Below are 26,714 nucleotides of genomic sequence, written 5' to 3'. Positions count from 1 at the left end.
GCATTTATTTTCCACACAACCCCGGAACCTTTTATGAATGTTGTGTGTTACCGGGGGGAAGCTTTTGAGACTGCAACAGCGCTGTCACAACAGCCAGAGCCTCTGACAGATAGAGAGGGGCATTGTGGGAACTGACAGTGGGTTTTCGGCGGGTTCTGTTAAAATGGCGCCGTTGCCAATGGATGCTAGTGCGTTAACCGTTAACGGTTAGGGTTACAAAGAAGCGTTTCCCGGGAGCCGCCGCTGGTTGGACGCCCACAGAATGGCGGCCCCGGATCAGAAGTCTCCTAACGTTCTGCTGCAGAACCTGTGCTGTCGGATACTGGGCAAGGGGGAAGGTAATGCGGCTCCAGCACATCTTACCCTGCCCTGTACTTTGTGCGGACTGAATGGCTGATCTGGCTACACTCGCATGAATGGCACATAAATGGCACATGCGTCCCCGGTTTTATACATTCCTTCCCTCCTAATGGCATGAAGTGCTGTCTCTATCCACTTTTCTCTATTGTCACATCTTTATGTCAGGCATGACAGTGCTAGTTTGTTCTGGCTATATGGTACTTGGCATAAGAGTCTACATAATGTTAATAGGGACATTACAAACCCTTTGTTATTATTATGCTATAATTTTTAGTGACATGTGACGCTTATTGGCTAAATGTTTAATAACTGATATCAAAACAAATATAAAATGTGACATTTTTTATCAATATGTGGCCCATGTGTTGATTAAAATTAATCTGTGATGTATAGGCTTAACCTATAATATATATATATATATATATGTATATATAATGTGTTGTGTTATAGTATGCAGTATTTTTGGCCCCTGTTAATACTGTGAGGAGTATAAGAATGCCACACATAGTATGAAGTAATCCACAATGTTTACTGGGCATGAGCTAAATTCTTCCTGTGTTTTGAGTACTTATTGGTCATAAGTTTTGTAGTGGCAACCCGGAAATCTGAATTTTTATGCCTTTTATAATTTTTTAGGTTGCACGCTCCTTTATTTTTTTTATATCCGGATATGTGTGTTTTCCCCTCTGGTAGAGCACTGTTACATTTTAAAGGAACTGTTCCAAGGTGTTTAAGAAAAGTTTTATAGGTGATGCATGCAGGTAGGAAACTGAATAGAGCTGTTAGAAAATATTGCAAAGTGGAAGTATTTATTTATAACCAGTCTCAGGAGCAGCCGGTGTTAAGGTGGTATTTAACTTGGTTTGAAGTTGCGCTTAGCGGCTAGTGGGGTGAAGTATTGACTGTAGCAACATATGTGACCCTAGCAACTGTAAGGAGCTCCAGTGTCTTACTTTACTGAGAGTTATGGATAAGAGGCTGATACATTGAGGCAATTTAAACATGTATGGGGCAGGTATAAAGCTATACTGAATCTAAGACAAGACCAACGACTGATGTCATAGTCTCTACAGCAGGAAGAACAGGCAGAGCGGTTGTTATCTGGCCTTCTCTATGTTTAGATTTATACATTGTAACTGTTTCCTTAACTTACAGATATACCCGCAGAATCTGTCTAGCTATATGTCATTGGTGCGATGTGTGTGTTTACCAACCTCATCCCCTAAGAAGTCCCTAAGAGACAAATCTATATGGCGTCTGAATTTTAGCGAGTTATTTTTGTGTGTTTTTTCAGTGAGAATGTGTGTTTCTAGTGGGATAGAGGGTTAGATGTAAGAGGGTGGTAGATAAGTGGAAGAACCTCCCAGAAAAAGTGGTGGAAATTGATTAAACATGTATTTGATGGGATCCTGGATCTAAGGCAAGGCAAAGGTCTGAATCTTTGTTAGATGGGTCATATAGTTCTCATCTGCCCTCAAAGTCTATGTCTCTCATGTCAGGCCTCACCACCTGGTTCTGTGAGGTTTAGGGCTTCTGAATCAAAAGGAAAATGGCTATATATATCTTTGAATGTATAATTATAGTGTCGCGTTCACCTAGTTTCGAACTTTTTTTGTAGTGCCACCTGAAGTACACATTAAGATACTTTTTGTGATAACCGTGAAGTCAATGTAGTACAGGTCCTCAGACTGTGTTTTTGGAAAACATACTTTTTTTTTGTTGACTTATGTTGAAATAATTTAAACTTATGTATACGACAGCGCTGCAGGTCCATTTAAAGATATCTAGTGTTGGTAATGACCCGTCAGTGTTTTAACCACTAGTATTTGAAGGATGGAAAATGATCATTTTGTTTATTTGTGATTAATAAGCCATTTTTTATTGTGTAAAACATGCTTTTCCCCCATTATTATTAATAATGATGATAATACACGTCCTAGGCACATTGTTTTGTGGACTATTTTTGTACTGAACTTTTGCAGAAGCTGGTCCTGTTTGTTGGGACCATTGATTGTTTTCTGTACTGCGTTCATCCCCCCTGCACTTATTTTTACTTTCATCTCCGGCTAACTTCTAAGGGATATATATTTGCTGCAAAGTCTATACCATGCTTTAGACAGAGTTTTGTTTTTTGTTTTCTATCTTTCCTCTAGAGTTTAACTTTCCTCTTTTTATATAAGGGCATATAAATGTCTACATAGATACATAGAGAGACCTGTTCTCTTTGTTGAAGAGTCTTCTAATGTTGCCAATGCGATGCATAACTGTCAGTAGCAGAGCACATCACTATGTAATATGTATTTTAAAGCAATATCCTTTTATTTTCTTTGGTTTTGTCCTGCTGGCTAATGCCAAGCACTTCCTTAGCAGGAGGGGCTGCAAATCTGAGACAGCAAAAGAAAATGGGCCAGCCGGCTGTGATATAAATGCCTTAAATTGTGCAACTCATGGTAATTTTTCACTTGCCTTTCTTTTGTTTACATGATATTCCTAAAGTCCGATAGAAAACAAAGTAAGCTGCCGCTTCTGAAACAAAGATACACCGACCCACCCTCTCCGGTTGTTCTTCCTACACCAGCTCAATGTTCATATTTTTTCTATTCTCAGGCATTCTTTTATTTAAGTTCCTCTGTCATCTGCTTCTGCGGCAAGCAGAAAACATACCTCAGTATACTTCGTTATACAGTATACTAGTTAATCTGAGTAGCGGTAGGCGATTGCATGTATGTGTAAGAACACTGATGTGCTGCTGACATACGTGTGATTGGTAGTGGCTTCTGTGGTTTCAAGCAGGATCGCTACCACGCATGCACAAGAGGTTGACACACTAATGGGTGCCGGAATTCATTAAATGAGGCAGAAGTGTTTTCCTAACGGCGTTAATTAAACAATGCATAGTCCAGATCTAGTGCAGGGAATTGACTCCAACATGTCTAACAAAAACACGTCTTGTGGCGTAGATTGTGCCTTTCATTCAAATAAATGAATAAACCTGAATTCTGCACTGGAAATAAAATAGAATCGTCTCAATATTATCTTTTACGTTGGATGCTATACGTTGATTCATGTTTTGTTTAAGTGCTCTAAATATAAACAATTGTAAGTCCTTTTAAGAGCTAGTGTCTTGACACACAGCTACCCAGATAATCCTAATAATTAACAATGACGATTCTCTCCAGTAACTTCCATAATTAGCTGCCTCCTGATAAAACAACGCAGTCGCCGCAGTGTTCGGTCCTAAGATCGCTCACCCTTTGCTTAATATCTTTTCATGGTCGTTCGTAGGTTTGAACGGATTAGCATTCGGTATAACGTAATTGATGGATGTTACTAAAGACTTTGTCTTCTCTTGGACCAATACACCTATATAAATGTTCCTTATATAATATACATGTGCGATTAGATACACTGCGACATGCCTTTGGCATAACTAAACTGTAGTAAATGTCACGCTATAAACATGTAGCTAATTGTAAGTTTTAATTCACAAGCCATTTATTGTGCACTGTTATCAGAAGAGCATTCTTAGGAAAAGTGTGCACATGTTAGTCACACGCGTGTGTGGTAAGGCGTAAAGGATGCTATTATTTATTGATACAGCCAAAGGATCGCTTAATGAATAACTTATAACAGACCTTGACAAACCTCATACAACCTTTGAATGATAAGAGTAATATCACATTTCGCTAACTTTATTGCAAAATATTTTTTTTCACTTTGAAAATGTATTCATTTACTTTTGAGAGACCACAGCAGTTTTCATGGTAAACGGCTATATAAAAAGTCCAGGCCAAAAAGCACAATGTGAATCTATTTAGGTTTGAATGAGTGCACCTTATGAATGAAGAGTCTCCAAGTAGCGGAAATACTTCACCCCCCAACACATGTATAATTTTTAGGAGTTTGTGTCGTGTAATGTACTGCGTTGGGACGTGTGGATGCTCCATGAGAAAATGAACGGGTTCCTATTTGGCAGATATAGGACTCTGGACCCCCCCCCCCCTTTTTTTTTTTTTTTTTTTTTTAAGACCCGACATAGACTCCTGTGAAGGTTACTCCAGAGTTGATGGCCAGAGATGTGCGATGATGCTCTGGTGCTTGAGGAATGCATTTATAGGATTACGAAAAACACAATGCGTTAACATTAATACCGTATCAGTCATTTTAACTGCGTATATAGATGTCACGTACAATGTTGCTTTCTCTTTCAGCGGATGTAGCCCAGCAGTTCCAGTATGCGGTTCGCGTCATCGGGAGCAACTTTGCACCAACTGTTGAAAGGGATGAATTTCTTGTTGCTGAAAAAATTAAAAAAGAATGTAGGTATATCTCCCAAACGGGTAAAGAGGGACACTTGCTTTACGGGGAGTGGTTAGAGGTGAATCTTTTGTGACTTTAATACTCGTGTATATAACTGCGGAAAACCACTTAAAAACAGAATATATAATCTATACTATTTTATGTATAAACTGTTTGAGTGATGGAGTCCGAACAGATTTTCCCCATGTTACACGCCTAAACAATTCAGATACTTAGTTAAAGGCTAGCCATGCATCCTGTTGCGTGATATAACTGAAGACCCCCCCCCCCCCAGTAAATGCCAAAACAAATAATAAAAGTGCAGAACTTACTTAACAGCCTTCCCTTTTACATGTGTCAAATAACTTTACTTGGACATACATGTACTTTGCACAAACAACCCATGTGGATGAGCGGACACAACATTTTGCAGTTCAGGCACACATGAGGTTAGATTCCATAAGTATATAACAGAAACAGAAGCAAAATCTAGGGATAGGGGGATACACATTTAAGTAACTGAATCCCTCTTTGGACCTTTGGTGTACTTGCTTATGAGATCTGCAATGCCTGTGACGCTATCATTTTGAGTATCGTTAAACACACACAGGCTTACCGATGAGCTGTCCTACTACACCCCAGAAAGTGTTTTTCTTGATGTTGGTGAGAGTGGCACCAGATATGGGATATGTGGCTGGTACCTAATATGTATGTGGTTTGCTCTGAAAGAGTCAAATCTTGGTGCGTTTGGTAATACAAAATATGTTTATATATGATTATAGGCTAAGCATTTTAATTGTATCGATTTAAACTTGGGCAAGAACATGAGGCTTATATTTAAGCCACTACAGTATCAAGAAGTCTGAGGACCTATCCTACCGCCAAACCCAAATGTTCTGATGTCTATGGCCTGCATAGTATTAAGTCAAATATTCCACAGAGTGTTTGATCAATGTTTATATGCAGTAAACTACAAATGATCTTACAATAAAATACTGGCATTTTAACTCCAAAATAAGTACTGATCTGTTTAATGCAATAGTCCAGTCTTCAGGTAATGCGTGTTTGAAATGTTATTGAAATGTGTACACTAATTCCGTAGTGGTTTTTATTTGTAATGTTATTTCCTTTGGCAGTCGTGAGACAGAGGAGAGAGGCAGATGGTGCTCTGTTTTCAGAGCTTCATAGAAAGCTACAGTCACAAGTAAGTGTTTATTTCCCTTTATATTGACGACAGATATACTTTCTTTGAATAAATGCCAAACAAAAAGGGTAACGCGCAACACTAATGTCAAACTGTAACAGCACGCTTGTGGAGTGGTGCTGCAAAAATACAAGGACAAACTCCCCAATAGTCCTAAAAGACAGTCCAACAATACAAAACACCCACAAATAGTAAATAAACAATAAAACAAACAATCCGAATAATAAAAAGTTATAAAATTCCAATAAATACCCCTCTCGAATGGGTATGCATTTCAAGCTCTCTACAAGCTCATAAAGAAAGAAAAAAAAAAAAACCAACACATAGTGTAGTGCGTACTTTCAAATATATAGATACAATTAGTAAAAAGACTACAATGCCTATATGTAGACACACTCTCAATTCTTCAATTGGATATAGAATGTCTTCCAACCGGACACACAAAGGCCACTTTAACGCATCTCATACGGAGACTTTCATTATTGAGCATAGATCAGAAGGCAGGAAAAAAAGGCAGGTGAGTTTACAAAAAAAACTTTAATGTTAAAAACGGATTTCTTGCGATCAGAGTCCACTGGCGTTATAGTCCGTAGCCGGGCTTTGGGTGATTTAATGCTAGTGTTGTATCTTCTCCTCTTTTTAGTCTGTTGGTGAGATTGTCAACACAGGAATACAGAAATAGTTACATAATACTATATCAGATTTCTAGCACTTTTTTTTTTTAATTATTTAATTGCTGAAGCAGCCAAAATATTTTACACAATGTGTTTTGGTCTCAGCTAATCTATATCCTTTTATATTGATTATGTATTGCACTTTAACACACAGCTTAATTACATTGTTTTAAAAATAAAAAAATAAAAAGCCAGATATTCAGTCTTTTTGTTGCATATACTTAATGGCTAATCTTTCCAAAAACTTAGGAAGGGCATTTCAGATATTATGGAATTGGTGGCTTTGTGCTGTTATTTTAAACCCATCAAACCCTTTTAACATCCGTCTTCGTAGGAAACCTCTTGCGAGAAATAGATTTTTTTTTATTTTTTTTATTAACATTATGGACTGAATTCAATAGTGACAGTTTATTTTTAGGTTTATTGTGTAAGTGCTTTTCTCTTCTGAATACTTTAGGGTAGTGGTGTTTTCCAATTGAAGGTTAAAGTACATATTGATTCAATTAAAGGACTAAAGAATAAGTAGCTCCATGCATTGATTTTTTTTTTTGTTGTTAATACTTTTCATCATACTATGAACTCCCTTTTTATACTAATGATATAATTTGCTTTGTTGTCAAGGGCCCTGATTTCTCCAATGTAACACAAGATGCTTATTGAGTATAGCCAAACAAAGAAAGGGCCCTGTCATAAAAGTGTTATGAGATGGGAAGGATACTGAAATAGAATATAGCTTTGTCATTAATAAAATATCGGTTTAACTATAAAAAAAATAAAACTAGTTCTCTTCTCTCCTCTAAAGTTCTCTGATGGGTGACACCTAGGGGGACGTCTTGCCTCACCTCTTATCAACCTGCCAGTACGTCCATAGGGCAGCAAACTGTTTAATATGCGTTTTTCTTAAACCAAAAAGAATAACACCTGACCTGGAAGTTGCAGCCCTGTTTCTGCAGCTGCCTTCCTCATCTGTGGCTTGACATTTGTTGTCACTTCTTGGCTGCTATAAGAGTAACAAGTATATGCTCTGATATTTGTAACAGAAAATGTATGAGTATATGAATAATGTGTGATGGAGAATCGGTATCAAAGAAACCTTAGGTGTGTCTGAAAATCTGGGATGTGCCTTGTCTTGATACTATGATATTTGATGCCATCACACAGTGATTCTCATATATTTATATGCTTGTGCTTTAGGGTGTACTGAAGAACAGGTGGTCTATACTCTACCTCTTGCTTAGTCTCAGTGAAGATCCTCGGAAGCAACCAAACAAGGTAACTAAGGTTGAGGTCATGTGCTAATGAACTTTGGTTATTTTGTTATGATGTACAGCCATACCCCTCCTGTCGCTCACGCACATCTTAATATAGTTAATGTTTAGAAGCATTACTTATGTGTTTTTTAGCAGGACCAGTGGGTTCCTAGCATTAATTCCAAAGTAAATTACATCCTGCATCCGCTTGATTGCTGATACTGGAAAGAAACTAACTGCGGAGCCCCCCACTAGCCCAATACACTAAGCAACTGCCTAGTTTACTTTTTATGCTAGAGCTGCCTCTGCCGTCTATCCCTCTCCCAAATATTCCTCGTATTTGGAAAGTGGAACCTTGGAAGATAAACGGTACTCTGAAAGTTCTTTTATTTAATAAAAAGCTTCTGCTGTGCAGAATACAGCATTGCATTGAGGGCTCAAATTGATCTGTATTATAAGTGTATCTATTTAGTTTTTTTATGTAATGTATATGTGTGCAAACATTAGTTTGTAATTGTTAGTAAAACTCCTACCATCTCCTATGTTGAGTTTTTTATTTTTATTTTTAGGTGTCTAGCTACGCAACACTATTTGCCCAGGCTTTGCCTCGCGACACTCATTCAACACCTTATTACTATGCGAGGCCTCAGAGCCTCCAACTTAACTACCAGGAACGCAATGCACAGTCTGCACAGAGCTCGGCGAGTATGGGAAGCAGCGGCATTGGCAGTATTGGCATGTACTCCTTAAATGGACCAACTCCTACTCCGCCGTCATTTGTCCAGGGGTAAGTATGTATTACTAAGAACATCAAATTAATGAACAAAAATATTGGTTAAAAAAACCTTTTTTTATACGGTATTTAACTTTTCCTTTCTGCACTGTATTACACTATATCCATGTGTTCCAGTGAATCTTTGTTCTTGCATCACTTTTACTTTAATTCAATTATTAGAGATCAGAAAAAATGTTCAGTGTATATTGGTCTTATGTGCAGTGTAGTGAATTAGCATAATGAATTTTTTTTTCCCCAGGCAGTCCTATCAAACCTCAGGGATGGGGGACTCTCTTCGGCAGCAACTAGGCTCGCGTCTAGCTTGGACTCTAGCTGCTGGTCAGCAGCCAGCGTTGCAGAACACTACCTCCAAAGGCCTTCCAAATGCTATGGCCCGTGCTGTGCCAAGAACTAAGAGAGAAGGTGATCCCAGCGGTAAGGCATCTGATTGAACAGTGGTAGAGGCACAATCTACAAAACACACCCTTACCATTCCTGCATTAAGTATGTTTTAATATGTATGTTTATTTGCCTGGTGTCGATGAATGCGCTAGATGGATCATTAATGTAGGTCTGTCATGTTTCCAATATATTACATTATGCATTTCAGTACACCGATTAAAAATAATTATTAGAAACTCCCCTTATGTGTATATCACTTGGAAAAGCCTGTTCATATGATTTGAATGTTTTCTACACGTTCAGATAATTTATTTCCCTAGCTTTGTCAAGTTAAGAAGCGATGGAAAGCCATCCGGGCAGATAATTCTTTAATTTGATAGTCGTGCTAACTTTTAAGTAATTTGTGTTTTGGTCGGATATTACCAAAGCAAATAGACTAATTGCAAACAAAGTTATGGGAAGTTGTAACAAGCGGTGATGGTTGCAGTGTCCTTTTAAAGTTACAATTCACTTGGGTGTATCCGAGGCATAATGTCTTGCATGTACGCACGCATGCATGCTTAGGTTTGCTTACCTGAAATGAAATGATGTTCTTTTCTATGCATTTTGTTTTTTCCAGGGTCTGTTGAAGTTACGGAGTCCTCTTTGGTTCGGGATATTTTATATGTTTTCCAAGGAATAGATGGCAAATGTATAAAAATGTGCCCTTCAGAAAACTGCTACAAAGTTGATGGCAAAGTAAGAACTATATTTTTAATGCAGAGTATACAAATAAGAGAAGCATTAGTTTCTGGCACAGTAACTTAGTCTTAAAGCCTATTGTATATACATTATATGTTTAGACTCTAAGATTTTACAAATATTTACTATAACAGATTGTAAAAATTCAGGTTCTTGTAGTTTAGTAAATGTAAGATTTTTTTAGTACATTTTGTTAACCTCCTTCCTGTTTGAATGTATTTAAGTAGACTGTTTTGTATTTCTCTCATCATTCGATGGGCTGCATCTTTGCACTAGTATAATGTTTTTAACTAGTTAAAGTACAGTAGCTTTTCCCCTGGCTTAAAACTTGTAAGCTAAATGACTTTTGGAACGGAAAAGTTTTTTTGCTTGTTTTGCGTAATGGGTCTCTACTGCCATCTAGTGTTCCAAGAATGTCCTATATAGCAGAGTTTTTTTTTTCCCCACTACAAATAATGAAACTGTGCTCTTTCATATAAATGCATATATATGCATGTATGTGTTTAGACAGCTGTCATGCCAAATGAAACCAAGGAAACAATTACTTATGTGATATATTTCATGTTATATAATATTTAAGTTAGAACAAATAACAGCTGTCTAATTGGAACTGGAATATAAAAGGTGTTGTAATTCTTTTAGTTGTACTATTCCAGCAAATATGGTATTAAAACTATTCTAAATTTTGCTACACAAAAAAATATATGCAAGAAATCCATTAGTATAGTTACACTGCAATTTTCAAGCATACACTTTATGTCCATTTAAATTACATAACCATCCATAGCTCATATCCAGCTGATTTTGATGCTTATCTGTGACTTGGATTTGGACAGATGGTCTGACATGTTTGTTGCTTTAGTTTTTAATGTAAAGCTCTTATCATCCCTTAAGGCCCTTTTATGTTGGCACGGTTTTGAAATATTGTTTGCAGTAAACTAATGTGACTAATGCTTAGGTGGCACTGTCAAAATCCCTGAGAGATACGACAAGCAGGCTGGCAGAACTTGGATGGCTTCATAATAAAGTCAGAAAATACACAGATCAGAGAAGCCTGGATCGTGCTTTTGGACTTGTTGGACAGGTATGTCTGTGTGTTGTATCTAGAACAGCCTCCAATGCTGATTGAACATATCTCGTCATTACATTGCTGTTATGTATTATACATTGTTTGATAAAGGCTTTTAATGTGTTTAATAAGCCTTAATAACTATAACTACACTTTTTAGAAACAAAGTATATGTTGCCAATTTGTCACCAATTCGGTTTTTCGTAAAGTGATCAGATATTTGAGTCTGTGATTCCTGATGCTTATATATAAGTGAATGCTTAGTGAGTGGTCTAAATGATCTATTTGATATGTTTCACCTATTACATGAATGATATTGCCGTTTTCTGTTTTATTTTTAATCGTTCTGTTAAATTTAAACTACTAAATATGCTTCTACTGCTTGCATTTCGGACAGATGGAAGTCTTACTCTCTCAGGTAGAAAAATAAATCTATAAGTAGTGTTTTCAGAGATTCTTTAACTTATTGATGCTGACACAATAGCGCGGTTGTGTTTTTCTGTACGATATTAACTCCGTTTATGTGAGCTGAAAAGAGATTCAGGAAACAGCAAAAAAAAATGTTTAAGTGCAAACATGGTGCAACTAATCATCATTTACAACACTTTTTTTTTATAACTATTCTCATTTTATTTTTTAAAGCTTTTTTTTATTTTTGCTTGTAGAGTTTTTGTGCTGCATTACATCAGGAGCTCAAAGAATATTATCGTCTTCTTTCTGTTTTACACTCTCAGGTAAACAAACACAAGATTTTATGGGGTCATAAATTATTAGAAACTGAATGCACTTTTTCAATACACCATTAATCTATGAATTAATATATTGTGATATTAATGTATATTCTATAGGTATTTTAGATTTTTCACCTTTTTGTTCAACCTTTTGAATATGACATCATCAGAAAAAATGTCTCTTTACTAAAGTTTGAATTACAACCGGAGGTCCTTTACTGCTGTGCCCTTCAGGGGTCCCATTAGCTTTGTTGGCTACCATAGGGAACCACTGGTTACACATGTATGGACAACAGTCAAGTTTACTTATATTTTCAAAAGGATTTATGTAGTGTTATTCTAAAAGAGCATTTATCGGGTTAGACATAATGTTCTGCTTTAATCAGCTACAGGTTGAAGATGACCAAGGTGTAAACTTAGGGATAGAAAGCAGTTTAACTCTTCGCCGTCTTTTGGTTTGGACATATGACCCCAAAATTAGACTGAAGACACTTGCAGCACTAGTGGACCACTGTCAAGGTAAGAGTAAATCAAATTATTTGGGGAGGCCAATACTTTTTTATGAAATTTCTACTGATATTTCAATGCTCTGAGAATGAACAGATCCTTACATTCATATGTAAACATATCTGTGATTTCAATTCTGCTCCTGGTGTAGTTTTACCTAAAAATCACATGTAAACTCCAGGTTTAGTGAATTAAACCATGGCTCTCCCTGCAATGGCCTACAAAAAAACCTGCTACTAAAAGATATGCTGTCTAAGAACATGAAGCAATTCTTTAAATCAGAGCAGTGCCTCGGTCTTTTGAAGCCCTTTCATTTTTAATGCTTTAGAATCCATGAATGGCAAAACATTATTAAGCTAGAATAAAACTGTTAAATTAGAATCAAAATCCAGCGTTAACTATTAGAGTATACCATCTAGTTGAAGACGCAAAAGGACTTTCACCAAAACTCAAGATACTTTGTTGAAGCATGCACTACAGCAGAGAGATATTCTGTTCAGCATTGAGCTGAAGTGCATTCTTCATCATTTGAGTTTTGGCGAAGGTCCTTTTTGCGTCTTCAGTTTTTTATTCTGGTTTAAGAATATTAATATTTTAACTTACTATTGTTGAACATACAGGACGAAAAGGAGGAGAGCTGGCATCGGCAGTGCATGCATACACTAAAACTGGTGATCCATACATGCGCTCACTGGTGCAACATATTCTAGGCTTGGTGTCACATCCGATCCTTAATTTCTTATACCGTTGGATATATGATGGAGAGTTGGAGGATACCTACCATGAGGTACATTTTGTATGCGCTATGAATAAAGTAATCTAATACTTCTCTGAAAATATGTTTGTTTTTAATTCCTTCAACAGTACCATAATGGTCTTGGTTATGATGTTTACACTTTTTATTATTTATACCAGAAGTAAGTTATCAATTGAACTTTCTTTTGGCAACTTCAACCACTATCTGCCAGGGACATATAAGATCAGATGAAGTGTCAAAATGTGCCAGTCACTGGCCTAGTGTTTGTTAAAACCTTGGATGCAGGTGTTTTTCTTTCTGTAAAGTAAAATGTAGCAAGTTCTAGGAAAGACCTGGGACTGTTGGAAGACATGTGGGCAGGGCCGGCCCAAGGCAAAATGCCGCCTGGGGCGAATTTTAAAATGCGCCCCCCCCCCTTTTTTACACTTCCTCTCCCTCCGTCCCTGCCGCCCCCCCCATTATCTACCCCCCCCCCCCCTATTATCTACCCTTCCTCCCCCCCCCTTGTACTTACCTTTCAGCAGTCCTGCGGCGAATCTCCCTGTTCAGTCTCGGTGCCGGCTTGTAATGCTGAGCGCCGGAAATCTTCCGGCACTCAGCATTACAAGCCGGCACCGAGACCGAACAGGAAGACTCGCCGCAGAGGAGAGAGAGAGGGGCGCCGAGCGGGTACTGACAGCTTGGTAAGCGAAAACCACTCGGCGCCCCTTTCTCTCTCTTTCGCTTTAGAAAGAAAGAAAAAAAAAAAAAGGGCTTGGGGCGGCGAAGTGCCGCCTGGAGCGGCTGCCCCACTCGGCTCCATTGTCGGGCCGGCCCTGCATGTGGGTTTCTGCAACAGACAGGGTAATAAACGAACACAAAAAAAAAGATTAACTAGCACCAGGGCACCCAACCTAGACATCTGGATGCTATATGGCCTTTTTATAATTGTAATTTTAGAACCAAAAACAAACTGTTCCAATGTGTTAAGTCAATTTATATTGTTATTTAGAAACATAGAATTTGACCGCAATTAAGACCCCCCCCCCAATCAGGTCTGCCTGTTTTTCCTAATGTAAAGACTCGGACCTTAATGAGTCCTTGGTCTTTTCTTAGCTTCATGATTGCTTTATGTCTATCCCATGCATGTTTAAATACCCTCGCTGTATTAGTCTCTACCACTGATGGAAGGCTTTTCCGTTTATCTCCCACCCACTGGGTACAAATTTACCTTGTGTTTCTGTTGAAAGTCCAAAAAACAAAAATGTTTGCTGTTTAATTTGGTCTGGTCCATGCCTTGTCTAATGGAATATAAACGGCTTAAACCGTGTACTCTTTGGCATGTACTAGAAGCTTTTGCCACGCAAATATTTCAGATACGTTGTAAGGATACATTTTCCTGTAACCATAGGGTTTATTTTTTCCTACAAACATAACAGGGAATAGGTTTGTTTTGGTCCAGGCAGTATGTGAGAAGTGCAGCTATTTACATTCTGCTTGCTTTGGCTTTGGCACTTATCCAATAATTAATGAAAAATCATTGTACAATTATCTTTTTCTGCTCTTCAATTTAACGGCATGACGTGATGAAAATAAGAGAGCCTTGAACAGGATATGCAGCAGTACACGAGCGCGTAATGACCTTGATTTCTTTTGTTCATTTTTTATTCACTAATGATAGCTCAATTGAATTTTTTTCCCCTGTTTTGTCTGTACTCGTTGCTTTTTCTAGTTGCATAGATACCTTGCCACTAAGGTGCTATAGTTGTAGAAGTTTTAACTTTTTTTCAATTATTACTTAAGTATTTACCTGTTAAAGAACAAAAATAAGCCACATTGGGTGTGTTTTTTTTTTTTTTTTTTTTCCATTTTCTATTTGTGTTAGTCTTTTTCATCATTGCCTTTAAGAAGTGATTCTACCATCTTTATACTTCAGGCCATCCTAATGCCTGCAGAAGGGCTCATCAAACCCAACCGGCTTTCAGGATGATAATACGTTTTTCAGTAACGAGCAACCTTATTTTATTAATAAAATCTATCAGCTTCGGAGCCCTTAAGCTGGAGAACCAAGCTAATAAACAGCATTTTTTAAACCCGTCGTCCCTAAGTAAAATCATTACTGAAATTATTCTTGCATATGGCCGTATAGTGCTTTGCTCACCGCTGTGTCTAAGTACCTCTTTTTAGGATGGAGGTTGTACGTATTAGGAGGATTCATTGTATGCTAAGTGATTCACTGAACTTTGGGCATGCGACTTGTACCTCTATTGACTTGTACCTCTATTGACTTGTACCTCTATTGACTTGTACCTCTATTGACTTGTACCTCTATTGACTTGTACCTCTATTGACTTGTACCTCTATTGACTTGTACCTCTATTGACTTGTACCTCTATTGACTTGTATATTTGTAGGTTGAGTTATCATGCAGTATTATGCATACATGAACAGCAAAAATATATGTACATTTCTTACTTGAGTAGGGAACAGATCACTCTAACCACATAAGGATTTTTTTGATTAATTGGCTATTTTTAGCTTATTTTACGTTGGATGGGAAGCAAGCTGTTTACATAGTTACCTGTAAGATATTAAGCAATTGTTACATGTTCCTTGTAAGGCTAGATTTGCATTGGCCTGCTGAGTCTGATATATCAAAATTAATATCTTCAATGTGTCTCAAGTTCTTTGTAGCATCTGATCCTACGGTGAAAACAGACCGACTGTGGCACGACAAATATACGCTAAGGAAATCTATGATTCCATCTTTCCTGACGATGGATCAATCTAGAAAGGTGCAGTAAGGAATCTTTTGATATTTCTTTGCCTTTAAATATTGTACAATGTAAAAGAAAAATGAAATTGCATTTCTTTATTATGAACTCTAAAATGACAACCCTGTGATCTTGTTATGTGAGACATACTTTATCGGGTTTGTTTATTTATGGTGTACAACCAAGCAGTCTGGATTTATAATTATAATCTCGAGACCTTTGAGACACTACAAAGCACTTGCTAAATGGTTTAGATTTTGTAAATCTATATAGATTGACCTGTTACAATTGATACCCATTAGTATAGTGCGCTCTTTTGATGTATACACAAATTGCTTTTCAGTAAGATCTCTTGCCTTGTTTTTTTCTTACCAGACCTTTTAAATGGGTTTTGTCTTTTTTGTATTCCCAGGTTCTCTTGATTGGGAAGTCCATCAATTTTTTACATCAAGTGTGCCATGATCAAACACCAACCGCAAAGATGATGGGTGTTGCAAAAGCCGCAGAGTCGCCTAAAGATGGTTGGTTTAAGTGTTTTTTTTTTTTAAAAGCCGTATGTTCAGACACATTGAGCCTTAAATACAGTGACTGTATATTATACGCAGATGTATACAACACCACTACATATGGGTTATAATTTGGTAAGATTTAAATAATTATTGCGTCCAAAGGCCACAGAAATGCTTACGAACGATCCCTAAAACACACAATTTTTGTTGCATTAAATAATGTAATAGTGCGTATGTTCTGTAATGGCATCTATCTTCTGTTTACAAAGTTGTGTTTAACTATCAAGACTGAGATTAGAAAGTTAGAGGTATTCCTTGACACCCTTTTTTTCCATCTGCTCTTATTTTGTTCCCTCAATTATTATGTTTCAATTTGTTTCTCCTCTCATTTGCCTGCTTGTTTTTGGGTTTGTTTTTTTTTGTTGTATTTTCCTGTGCATTCTATAAAACTGTAATGCATTCCGTAGCGCAGAAAAGAAAATGCTTGATAAAATATATTTGCAAACATTCCTTGAATATATTTCAAAATTATATAATATAGTGGCCGATTCTAAAATAAAAGAACTATAGTAGGGACGGCTGAGAAGCAACTGGTGATATGTTACAAAATTGTTTTTGTACATTTATGCAAGGTACATCACCGAATAACAAATTTACCGTAATATTCCTCTGTCCCTTTTAAGCTGCAGATTTGTTTACGGATTTGGAAAATGCCTTCCAGAGTAAAATTGATGCGGCGTATTATGAGACTAGCAAATACCTGCTAGATGTCTTGAACAAGAACTATAACCTACTCGAACACATGCAGGCCATGAGGCGCTACCTCTTACTTGGACAGGGAGACTTTATACGGCACTTAATGGATTTATTAAAGTAAGACGTTTTTACTGTTGAAGTGGGTTAAAGTGTAGGTGTTATATATTCATAGTAAAGGTAACTTGATTGTGCTTGATATTCTAGACCAGAGCTTGTCCGTCCAGCCACCACGTTGTACCAGCACAATCTTACTGGTATTCTGGAGACTGCTGTAAGGGCAACCAATGCCCAGTTTGACAATCCTGAAATTCTCAAACGCTTGGATGTCAGACTTCTAGAGGCAAGTAATACATGTGTACCTTTACTAATATTACAGTAATAGAGAACATTACTTTGTGATCCGTATATATCATTACATAAGCGAATGTTTGAAATAAACAAGCCTCTTCTCTTGCTTTTTATGTGACCCAGTTTAATTGTCCTAAAAACTGTGAATTCAGAAGGTGAATGATGATGCCAGAGTAAGGAAGTGGGGTGAGGTACACCTAACTGACGTAGGCTGTTTTTTACTTTTTGTACCCTTTGGAACCAAAGCTGTTTTAACACTTTGCGGTGCTCGTGTTTAGATGTAATTTTCTCCTCACTCATTTAGTGAACCCACACAAGTTATATATTGTTTTTTTCAGGACAAGAAGGGCTTTTTTGATCATATCTAATTTCCTATAAAAAAAAAAATATATGCTAAAATTGAGGTTTTTTTTGCTATTTCAATTTTTTTTCCAAATCTGGTCATTCTGCCCCATATGCTATTTTGGATACGTTTAGAGCTGGCCAATGCAATTTACCCCATCGTACCGTATATTTTTGAATGCTAGTATTTTAACCCTTTCCATGCATGAGATTCTACCACCAGCCTTTGCCAAAGTTTATGGTTGTAATTGTGTTTTTTTTTTGTATTTTTTTCACACAAATTGTACTTCAGGTATAAATTTATAGCTCCAGGTATACGTCAAACACCCCAATATGTGCTCAGCAACGTCTTCCGAGTACAGTGACACCACCCATGCATGGGTTTGTCTGGTGTTTGGGGGCTAAATGGCCACATTTGGGATGTGCACTTTTTTTCCAAGAAATTTGGTCAGTCTGTATCTATCTTTGAACCCAGCCACTCCAGTTTACCCAATCAAACCATTCAAATACCCTTGGGTATTTGAAATGCTTTTACTTTAACTCTTTCCATGTCAAGATTATTGGGTAGATACAGCGCTAATTTTAGCACTTGCTCATAATAACAAACTTTTTGTTATTTTTGGACTTTTTTTTTTTTACATTTTGCTGGAACTGGATGGTTCCTCTGATGCATAATTATATTTCAATATTACCCCTAAATGGCAATCATAACAATATTGCAGTTTGCTGGTCATTTACAGTTTTGTCCCTTCATATATGCTGCTCTAGGCTATCAGTGTGCCACTCTACAACCTGTGTTTTAAACCCATAGAAGCTTTTTCTTCTTCACCAATAAGTGGGAATACCACTAAAAACAGTGGGTGTTAGTGGGCATTTGTTGTGATTTCCATACTGAGTCATGTAGTTTAATGTATGCAGTTGCATCCCATTTAAGCCAAATATACACAAAGAAATGACATCATCACTAATTAACTAGCACTTTTGTGAAATACTCATCGTTAATTTAAGATTACAGTTTGTACTTTATTAAACTAGTACTTGAAGGCGATTCTATTTTGTGTGTGTGCTTCTACAATTGATTGTATGTATCTCGAGTCCCCATGTATTAAAAGTAATTTTCTTGTATTTGCTACTAAAAATGCACTAGGCTAATAACTTTGCAATTGCGTACAAATGCTTGCGCCCTAAAACATTCATAGCATTTAATTCAGTGGTACGTCCCTTGACAATATCAGCAATAAACAAACATCCTTCGAATTGGCACCTAAAGTGCTGCTAGACGGAGCACATAATAACCTCAATTTTCTTTTGATGATTCAAATGGGGCCATTTAGCAGGAATAAGAAGACATTATTTATAGCATTTATTTGCGCTGAAAAAATCAAAATAAGAATCAAGGCCTTATTTTTAAAATGAAATTCTCTTGCTATTGAGAGCTCCTGCAAGCTAATAACCGAGACAGGCCTTTCACAAAAAGGAGAATGAAATGTGTATCAGCACAAATCACTCTGTCCCCTGCATCCGATCAGAGCCTGCAGGGCATATTGTTTATACTAAGCTGTTTTTTGGGGAAATTTCATTCCTACTGTCTAATTGGTCACTCTACTTTAGAGCTTTTGAATACACCTTTTGTCAATAAATGTGAAACTAATAGCATAAAATATATTTTATGATATGCAGAGACGTAGACTTGAAATAAAAAGCCCTTTTAAGTAATGTGTTCCTTCTAGCGTTTTAATAATTCAGTGTCCTATTACTTGGTCAGGAACTAATCTGTCTCAAATGTTCGTGCGGATGTGAACTATGTTTTCTCTTTTTAATTATCAATTCAGTTTTTGCTGTCACTGGCAGCCTTCTTTAAATTTTTCTTACCCCCAATATATAAACAAGTTATGGATGTGTTGATGGTGTTTTAAATGCTGTGCACACTTGATGCAGAACATGCCTAGATGGTGTTTTTTATGTATAATGTAGACATGTTAGATTTCGGCTGTGACAGATCTGATCCACTTCACATCTGAACACAACTGTGCTATTGCAGTCATAAAATATCGGCAGCTGTATATTATGTACCTATATATCTTCATAGCTTCTAATGCATAAAGCAGCTTCTAATTCCAATTTGATCTCTTCTGGCTCCTGAACAAAATCTCCCAGACGTCTTCAGCTTTTACACGTGTGGTAAATCATTTTGAGCACTGTTGTCTATGGCATGTGTGAGTTTGGCTCTGAAAAGAAAAAAAACCCAAAACAGTACATTTAAGTCTGTTCTCTGTTCATAGGTATCTCCTGGAGACACAGGATGGGATGTATTCAGCTTAGACTACCATGTAGAAGGTCCCATTGCCACAGTAAGTTCATAGCGCGTGCATGTATGTGTATGTATATGTTTGTATGGCTTGTGTGTGCTATAAAGTCCTGGAGCTTGGGGTTCGTAAGGCTTTCAAGTATCTTAATAGACCAAAAACAAAAATCCAAATTTCACGTGTAAAGTGTAGAAAGTAATATAAATAAATAAATACAATAAATAAATACAAGAATAAATGAATGAATAAATACTCCCCAAGATAGCAGCCTCCAAAAAGCACTCTTCCTCAAGATGCTCAACAATACAATGACGACCAAGGAGCGCATATACATGGGGAGAAAACAAAAACAACACCAATAGTGTAATATGTATACAAAATAAAAAATAAAAAAAAGGGTGTAAGATCCACTCACAAACTTGCTGAATAAATCAGGCTCATCAAGGTTCAGTAGTAGCAGAATTTAATATCTTCTAAAATCTATAAAAATAGACCACAAATGGTGCAGTATCTTGACTAATCTGAGGAGAGGGAGGTCTGGATACACTTACAGTTATTACAGGCACAACTAAATCATAGTGTGCAAAAGCGCAGGTGAACCATAGTCCCGGATCCACTGTATGGGATAGTCTCTCAGGGTAATATCAGCTTTCTCAACGCGTTTCGCCAGTATTATACTGGCTTCCTCAGGAGAAAATTTCGAGTTCCGCAACCCGGAAATAAATGTATTTAATCTAGACACGGACTTGAAGCATTTTACTTTTTCATTTGTTGGACTACAAATCCATGCGAAAATCGAATTTTCTCCTGAGGAAGCCAGTATAATACTGGCGAAACGCGTTGAGAAAGCTGATATTACCCTGAGAGACTATCCCATACAGTGGATCCGGGACTTTGGTTCACCTGCGCTTTTGCACACTGATTTAGTTGTGCCTGTAATAACTGTAAGTGTATCCAGACCTCCCTCTCCTCAGATTAGTCAAGATACTACACCATTTGTGGTCTTTTTCTATTTTTATAGATTTTAGAAGATATTAAATTCTGCTACTACTGAACCTTGATGAGCCTGATTTATTCAGCAAGTTTGTGAGTGGATCTTACACCCTTTTTTTTATTTTTAATTTTGTATACATATTACACTATTGGTGTTGTTTTTGTTTTCTCCCCATGTATATGCGCTCCTTGGTCGTCATATTTCAAGTGTCTTAATCAAGGTCCTCTTGGGCAATAAGTCACAAGAGCACTGATTTGTGCTTTTATTTACATTTGAAAACCCCCCAAACTAAATCCTGGACATAAAGCCTAGTCTATTGGAGCCCCCTCTGGGCTACACTTTGCTGGCCCAGGCTTACCGGCCTAAACACTCACTAACGTTTGGACTGACTATTTTAAAAGAGCTTTACAACTTGTGGTGTTGGCTTCACACTAGATCTCAACTTATTGTTTCAACCTTGGAGCTAGAAACTTTGTTGCAACTACGTACATCTTTGAGTATTTTTTCCTGTAACCAAGAAAAGGCCTTTTTGCTTCCAAGAGATTCCTCTCCAGATGGATTGTAGAAGCCATGAAAATGCACTGTTGGGAATGACATTCTAGCTTCTGAGAGCCCACCCATTAGCGGGGCAAATCTGCTAACTGTGTGCACATTTTTGCCAGACACTGCAGACCAGGTATTCTCTCTTTAGTAGAGGCCACATTTAGGAAGAGTGCTCCAGTCCGCTACCTCTTCATGAATTTATTCTATGGTAAATGCTAAGGAGGGAGTGAACTTCGGAGGCAGCGCAAACCATCTCTTACATCATAAATTAAGCCTAGGTGTTTTGTACCCCAGGCAAACTATTGGATCTATCCAATAAAGGTTGGGTCCGCAGGAGTGTAGTGGTTGTAACTTGTTCACTTCACTATACACTATGAAGAGCTAACCTTGGATGGTCCTGTCTAATCGTTTTTTTCCCCCCAGTTCTTCCTATTCATTTAATTACCCTTTATGCAGGACCACCTAAGCCCTTCTTGTTGGGAAAATCTACCAGTCTTGGCCCTTTTATGATGGAAAAAGTAAATTGAAGGAGCTGAAACCAAAACATCCGGGCAACTCTCCCTTTAGTGAATATGCCGCCATTTCTCTGCTGCCTTCTCCTCTTTATGCCATGTGTGGTTGACCTTAACATATAAAGCTGTAGTTAGTTGTTTAATTTTTAAGTTAACTGCAAAACATTTTCACATTATTTTTCTGTTAATACTACCCATCGTGTATTATCGTTTATTAGAATCTTTTACTTTTTCATTACAGCTGCAATCTTTTCACCCTCACTACTGTTCTCCAGCATAACCCAGAATCCTCTGATTAAAGAGATCACTTGGCATTTGCAAGGCACCTATTATGCCAGCACTTCAGGAAAAAAAAAATCTCAATTTCTCTAAATTCTTGATAAGCACATAAATCCCTTTTTATTTAAGCCATTTTGTATATATTTAATAATTCATTTGTTCCTTTTGAAACTTAAGCATGTCCTTAATGAAATAGTTCATTCATTGTGTTCCATTATTCATAGACTATCAACTAATTTGTAATAATTTGCAAGGAACTGTAGAATGTATTTAAGTACAATCATATTTGTAGTATTTAAAATAAAATATGATGAAGAATTCATTAGATTTGATGAGAAAATAGCTGGTTTATTGTTCAAAAGAACATTACTGCTTAGAATCCATCGTTTTTCTTTTTTTTTTTTAAGCTGTAGATATTCAAATACTTTGTTCAGAGAAGAAGCAACATTTTTAAAATGATTGGAAATGTTTGTAGTGAGGATTTATCTAATTTGCCCAAAATCTAGAAGTTATATATTACACTTTTGACTTGAGAAAAACCTATAGATAGTGGAAATAGAATCTTTATATCGATGGCTTTTAGATTGCGATATGTACTTCCGGGTATGGAAGTTACTTTAGGAATAACATATTTAATGTCATCCATTTTAAAACAGGTGTTCACCAGGGAGTGCATGAGCCATTACCTCAGGGTGTTTAACTTCCTGTGGCGGGCAAAGAGGATGGAATATATTCTCACAGACATGTGGAAAGGTCATATGTGCAATGCAAAGTTATTGAAAAGTATGCCTGGTAAGTGAGAAAAAACATAATAAATTTACGTTAATTTATTGTAAGCTTTATTCAGGTTATGGCTGCTTGCCGCATATTTGCATCCACAAGAGGTTATAGAAGGAGATCGGTGTGAGCATATAGGGAAAAGGCATCAGAACTTACCGCTCTTTTTTTTTTCCCCGTTTGTTTTGTATGATGCCAAATTCTATTAATATCTTAATTCTTCTGGAAAATTCCATGGCCTGCTTAAGTACCATTAAAAAGTGGTTTGATGTGGAACGATTTATAATATGCGTTTTTGTGTACATTATTTTACCTGAATGTAGAAAATAAAAGCTTGGAACAGTAACTGCAGTCTGGTGTGCTACATCCAGTAGCGTTGCCAAAGTAAAAGATTTCAGTTAACCCTATAAATCTCACTGGCTCCTTCCCATGATGCTGTATTGTTTAAATACCAGGTCTCACTTTACATTATGCTGTTCACTGGGTATTCTTTTATATAGAGGTGAGAGGCCTCCATCTTAACGTTTTATCATAAGAATTGTGTTGCTTAGCTTGTGTAGAATCTTCATTGCTACCCGAAATATTTTTTGGGGGGGGTACAATTCCTAAAATAAAAAATTGGCCTGGATGTGCTATAGTTGCACAGAATTTTTTTTCCATTTTTGGTCAAATTTTGATTATTCATTTACATTGCAGAGCTCTCTGGGGTGCTTCATCAGTGTCACGTCCTGGCTTCAGAAATGGTCCATTTCATTCATCAGATGCAGTATTACATCACATTTGAGGTACAATGCAAACTGTAATGTATGGTGGTTCTTCTTTAATCTCCCAGAAATGCTTGCTGCTTTTTTAAAAAAGATATTTAACACATTTTCTTTGAATTCTCAGGTTCTGGAGTGTTCTTGGGATGAACTGTGGAACAAAGTACTGCAAGCACAGGATTTGGATCACATAATAGCTGCACATGAAGTATTCTTGGACACAATTATATCCAGGTGTCTGCTGGACAGTGAATCAAGAGTATGTTTAAAATTATTTGTAACTCTCATAAGTAGGTTATGTGAACTTGCATTTAAAAATGGCAACCGTTTCAAGAGGTATTAATATAATATCGTTGTCTTGTTTTCCTACTGTGCACAAATTCTTGATTCTTTAAGAGTCCGTTTATTAGTCCCATAGTACATGGATAATAGCTGCGCCTTTCGCTAGGTCCGTTTAGTGGGGTTCTTACAACTACAAAGAACTATTTTTTTTTTTTTTAACATGCTTGGCAGATGTGATACGAGATAAGCCATTCGTGAAATAACATGGCCAAACCCAGTAATACGCTTTTACTGATTAATCTGGCAAATCAAAACAGATTTATTTTTTTTTACTCTTTCTTTCCAGACTCTTCTTAATCAGCTTCGAGCTGTCTTTGATCAGATAATTGAATTTCAGAATGCACAGGACACAATGTACAGGGCTGCTTTGGAGGAGTTACAACGCAGATTACAGTTTGAAGAGCAGAAAAAAGAAAGAGAGTCAGAGGTATGCACTTATAATAAACTGCAGTATAGGAACAAGTTCCCACCATTTGAGATAAATAATAAGATATGTTCATGTTATGTCTCACCATGATTACCATTAGCATTGTTTGGCTGATTGCATAATGCACAGTAAAAGAGAGAAAAAATTGCTTTATATACATCTTAAATTCTTTTACCGCTTCCGCTGGAAGTTAATTCCTTGCATAACCAGCTCAGTGACAGTTTGGCCCTTGCAGTAGAAACATTCTAGTGTTGGCATTCCACAACATCAATTCCTGCAAACTCCCCTCTTTAGTGAATAAACCCCACTACCCATGCACGATACAGTGTCCGCTCATCCCATCTCCCAGCTCGGTGGGTTCCGCTGTCATAGTGAAGTCAGTGAATAGAAATTCATCTCTAACACGTAGTTCCTGATAAGTGAGCGCATCACAATATATGAAAGGCACTATTAAACTTAGTCGGTACTTTAATTCCACTCTCTCAAGCATGTTCAACAAACAAACCTCAGCAGATCCGTCCTTTTTATTCTTTTGTCTGAAGGTTTAATTAACAAGCACAAAGTTTTAAAACATTTCCATGGCAACTACCTCTCACTGCTTATTTTTGTCATATGACGTGCTCCTGGCAAAAACATGATGAACAAGACAGCGTTTTACTTGATTAAATCATTATTCCTACTTAGTAGTTGGGCATTCAACAGTACTAGAAATGATATTTCAACTGTGTATACACAAGTGTAAAATACAGCAGAGTAGATGGAACAGCACCTTTTAACACATCAAGCAAAAAGCTGATGTAGTTACCGTATTTATCGGCGCATACCACGCATCGGGGTATAACACGCACCACCGACTGGACCGGAAGAGAGGGAGAAGCGGCTGCAAATCGTGCAGCTCTAGGATTTATCGCCGTATAACACGCAGGTAGGGTTTCTGCTTCTTATTTTAGTTTAAAAGTGTGTGTTATACACCAATAAATACGGTAACCTTTTTTATGGGCTACTACTTCTTACTACCTTAGGTGTGGATTTAATTTTGCCTAATATTGCTTATACATATCTACTTTTATAAATAAAATGTAGTAAGAAGTTTGCTCCCAATAAATCACATTACCAAATGATATGCAACTTCATGATTATGTGGCCTGGTTAGAATAATACTTGAGGTGGAGTAAAATATAGTTTACTTATCGAATATATTCCCGGCCTTGCTACTTGATATTTGCTTATTCTATATTTTTCTTTTCTGTGTATGTGTGGGGTTTATTTGTTATGATGTAAGGGCTGTTTAAGATTGGTGAGGAAAGTATCAAAGTAAAACAAAAAGTACAAACTCTTGCAGCAACTTTGGTGTCAGCAACAAAATCTGCTTCAATCATGAGCTGTTTCTGAGTCACCATCATTTGGTAAACATATAAACCTGGGGGTTATAGTATTAAAATATGTCCTTTTCTTTGTTTCGTGTATTTTAGGGAGAATGGGGGGTTACCGCTGCAGAAGAGGAGGAGGAGAAAAGAAAAGTTTTGGAATTTCAAGACTCTATACCGAAAATGCAGTCGCAGTTAAGAATTCTCACTCATTTCTATCAAGTAAGTGTACTTTAAGTTGGATATTATGTTACAGTAACTAGATGGTGTAGTTTCTCTTTTAAAAAAAAATAAAAAATAATTACAATCACATTTTATTATAGGAGGCAGATTTGCTGTTTAAAAAGTAGTTACTCCTATTTTGTTTTACAGATTAATAGTGTTTTTTGTTTTTAATTTTTCCTCTCTCATTCTCTGGAGTTTTTGACTTATAGTAGATTACACTGTCTTCACACAGACTAAAAAAGGAATAGTCTGCTGTCCTGCGAGTTCTGATTTCCCTTATAATACTGATGCCCTTTCTGATGCTTTGATACATCTCATTAGCTAAAATAAAATGCTGAAGGAACTGTTCTTGGATGCATGAGAATAAATACATGTCCCCTTTGCATGTTTCTAATTAATTGTTTTTAATTTTTTTTAGGGTATTGTCCAGCAATTTTTGATTTCACTGACAACCAGTACAGATGAAAGCTTGAGGTTTTTAAGCTTTAGGCTGGACTTCAATGAACATTATAAAGCAAGGGAACCTAGACTGCGTGTTTCACTTGGCACTAGAGGGCGACGCAGCTTACATATATAAAGAACCTGGCACGCCGATAATAAATACTACAGCCAAACCAAATTGTGTGCAGCGCTTAGCTTCTATTAAGTATGCTGGCAGCAAGTCTTTAGCATTTCATTGTATGGTCATACACGGAGGGTTAATA

At 37.0% G+C, this 26,714-nt stretch overlaps 1 protein-coding gene across 1 annotated transcript; it reads left to right on the top strand.

Moving 5' to 3' along the window:
• The first annotated feature begins 262 nt into the window (after positions 1–262).
• LOC149299957 (gamma-tubulin complex component 3 homolog) lies at positions 263–26,587 on the top strand. The gene is made up of 22 exons (XM_089485914.1): positions 263–338; positions 4,572–4,679; positions 5,796–5,863; positions 7,732–7,809; positions 8,357–8,574; positions 8,822–8,997; positions 9,584–9,702; positions 10,664–10,789; positions 11,440–11,508; positions 11,892–12,024; positions 12,633–12,799; positions 15,433–15,543; positions 15,935–16,043; positions 16,715–16,904; positions 16,992–17,127; positions 19,760–19,828; positions 22,768–22,903; positions 23,585–23,673; positions 23,777–23,908; positions 24,278–24,418; positions 25,891–26,007; positions 26,429–26,587. Exons 1-22 carry the CDS (start codon positions 263–265, stop codon positions 26,585–26,587), a joined length of 2,727 nt encoding a protein of 908 aa, XP_089342040.1.
• Positions 26,588–26,714: the final 127 nt, after the last annotated feature.

This window comes from Sceloporus occidentalis, unplaced genomic scaffold (genome assembly GCF_023333645.1).
Source record: "Sceloporus occidentalis isolate IW3139 unplaced genomic scaffold, rSceOcc1.0.p SCAF_27, whole genome shotgun sequence".
NCBI classification, from domain to species: Eukaryota; Metazoa; Chordata; class Lepidosauria; order Squamata; family Phrynosomatidae; genus Sceloporus; species Sceloporus occidentalis.
Note: the sequence above shows the minus strand (reverse complement) of the source record. Positions and strands in the feature narration are given on the sequence as shown.